The sequence below is a fragment of the Corvus brachyrhynchos genome, unplaced genomic scaffold (genome assembly GCF_000691975.1).
Source record: "Corvus brachyrhynchos isolate BGI_N302 unplaced genomic scaffold, ASM69197v1 scaffold4, whole genome shotgun sequence".
Lineage (NCBI taxonomy): Eukaryota > Metazoa > Chordata > Aves > Passeriformes > Corvidae > Corvus > Corvus brachyrhynchos.
In genome coordinates this window covers 8,501,801-8,504,799 of record NW_008237878.1, presented here as the reverse complement: position 1 = coordinate 8,504,799, position 2,999 = coordinate 8,501,801, and the positions used below count along the sequence as shown (strand labels likewise).

General features: G+C 34.4%; 1 protein-coding gene across 1 annotated transcript in view; it reads right to left on the bottom strand.

Moving 5' to 3' along the window:
- Positions 1-1,736, bottom strand: part of PRKAR2A (protein kinase cAMP-dependent type II regulatory subunit alpha) — a gene marked incomplete at its 5' end in the record, with an annotated part of 36,629 nt that extends 34,893 nt beyond the window's left edge. Inside the window, one exon of the mRNA XM_017732323.1 lies at positions 1,658-1,736. Within this exon, the coding sequence (XP_017587812.1) occupies positions 1,658-1,736 (79 nt within the window). The remainder of the gene's footprint in view (positions 1-1,657) is intronic.
- Positions 1,737-2,999: the final 1,263 nt, after the last annotated feature.

Sequence of the window (2,999 nt, the reverse complement as noted above, 5' to 3'; positions counted from 1 at the left end):
AACCAGCAGTTTCTCTACTTTTCCTGCCAAGAGAAGGAAAACTGCATCTCTTTGTATACACTTGGATGCTGTTTGCATTGCCTGTGCATTTTAACAAATCCCACACTGATCATGACCTATACAGTGTATACAGAGAGAAACCGGATATTTTTTTTTGTGGAAAGTATTTAACACACAGGAGTAATATACACATATTCTATTATTGTTTGTCTCCATCATAATTCTAATATGAACTGTAAACCCTGAATTATTTTAGCTCTTCCCGAAGCAGGAGCATTATTAAGCAACTAAACAGTCCTCCTTAATCTAATTGCACAACTTAGCAATTCAATTTTACATTTGCCTTTTAGTTGTTCACATTAACCTTTAGACTCTCTAAATGACAGAACCTGTTTTTTAACTAAGAGCAACTCAGTGCTGTGTGAGCACCAACACTGCATTTCAGTATTGCAAAGTCAAAAAGATTACAAATGCTTTCTGATTAAGGCTCAATTTTTTAACTTTGGGAATAACTCAGCCTTTATTTAAATTTAAATCTGAGATGTATTCACTCCTCATTTCTAAGATTTTTCTCCATCAGCAGGTTCCAAGATGGATTCGTTTAATTAGCAGAGAAACTGAAGTGTCTTGGGCCTCTCCAAATTAAGATACTATACAATATATGACTTTCAATATTTACTATCAGAGTATCAAACTCCATCATTCAAGATACAATTTTTTCCTGCCTAGATTTCTCATGTAATCATATCTCAAAATGACCAGCACTGTCAATTTTTAAGAGTTATGAAATTCTCATACTCAGTTATTTGTTTGTAGTGGCATAAATACACAATCATACCCTTAATCATATCCAAGCAACCAGTACAAAAGCAAATGAACTGCATGAGTATAAGGACATTTTGCACATAAACATGTATTTATCTTACATTTATTTATATACCACATATATATATTATCAACAATGTCCCACCATACTAACATACTCAAAAACATGTCAGATCATCTACACAAATTACAAACTGAGTAGACTTGAACTCAAAACTAGAGAGAAAACACTGAATACACTGGCATTTTCATAAAGATATTTGTCAAATCAGAACCATAACTTTCTAGACCAGCTAAATGTTAGTAAAATATTTGAAGACAAAAGAAGTACCACATGCAAAGTAATTCACACTGTACCTCAAATGAAAAAACAATGCAGTAACTTCTCATCTACAAATAACATTTTGTTCATGTAATAGTCTTCAAAATCAACTTGTAAAGAAATTTTTTGGGAATAACAGTTTCTCATTAAAGCATTTCATACTGGTTGAGATAGAAAACAAATAAATAAAAAAGTATAATCTGTGTCTCTAGAACAAGTGAACAGTCACTAATTCAACAACTATAAATATCAGCTGCACAAGCAAGGGACTCAAACAATACAAAAAAGGAGCACCCCCCCACATTTCTGTTTTCTAACTACTCTAAATGTGTTGCCCATTGGTGTCTACGACGAATTAAGAAACAATTCTCATTATTTTAAATAAAAATAATGCAAATATTTTGAGAAATAAGGCAATAAGAGTAAGGTCATTTTTAATGTAATTCCTTTAGTCAGATACACATTTCAAAACTATTTCAGATACTTTACACTCTTAAAAAGAAACCATACCTGATACTCTTCTGTTGTATCGGTTAACAACTGGAGCTGGAAAAAAATAAAAATAAATCAAAATTACACATTTGTATTTATTATTACAAAGTATAATGAATGAATTGAATAATCATTATATACTTTTAGTACACAAACCCCATACAAATCTCTTTTAAAAATGCTTCAGTATAAAGCTTTCATCCATTTACTTGCCAGCCAGTAAGTGTTTATTCAAAATAAACTTCATATTCCTGAGGGCCATTACATGCTAAGATGGATGGTAAGTAGTTTTGGGTTGAGGGGGGTTTTTTACGTAATTTTGAAAAAATATACCTCTACACAGATTATCCAATCCTAACCTATCATCAATTACCAGCCTCATTTACTTAGTAATATTGCAAAGCATTGCAGCACTTTAGGTCAGCGGTACCTATTTAACGTGGATCAAAAGCCAAAGAACTTATTGCCAACCCATTCTATGCTCCTACACTGCACAGGCTGTGGAGCTGCCAAGGCAGTGCTCCCACAGCAACTCCAGTCATCCATCCCTGACCAAGGCTGTCTCATACAAGGGCACACACTGAAATTGGAAAAGGCTGAGATGGAGGACCCATTGCTTCTTTGTTCATGCTGTAGCTGCACAAGGTACTTGAACTTTAGATTGGGATGAACTGCCTGCCTTCCGCTATTCACATGCATTTCGACATTAAGCCAACCTTCAGCAAACAGCACCTTTTCCCCTTTCACGGTAACCAAGATACTGTCTTTGAGAGTTGCTTCAGACTTAACGCCAAAAAAAAAAAAACAAAAAAACCCAATCAACCTGTAAAGTTTCATCCAGAACAAAATCAAAGCACCCTGCTGTCCTTCACCTCTAACAACCAACATCATTCTACTCCGAGTGCTTCATGCTTTCCCACTTGTCTTCCCTTCAACAGGCAATCCTGTTTTTCCTGATACAACCTGTAACCTTTCTATTCCATTCTTTAAATATTTAAAAATTAGAGGAGACTTTATGCCCCATCAAAGCACATGCATCACTGAGCCAGATTTATTGAATGCCACAAAAATCTTAGTGACCCGTCATTTGTTAGACGTTAGAAACTTTTGAGTATCTCAGCACCACCAGAATACAGAGAACAATGATTTCTTAGCAAAGACAGAAGAACTCAGCTTATTTGGAGCACTTAGAACTACCCTGCATCTATATGAAAATGCAAAACTGAGAATAATACCAGAAAAATAAGATCAAAATTATTATTGTGTATTTTTTTGTAAGAGTAAAGGAAATCAAAAGAGGTTGGGGGGGGAAAGGAATAATCAGACTAATTTGATCGAGTTTTCAGCCAAATCTATCAAC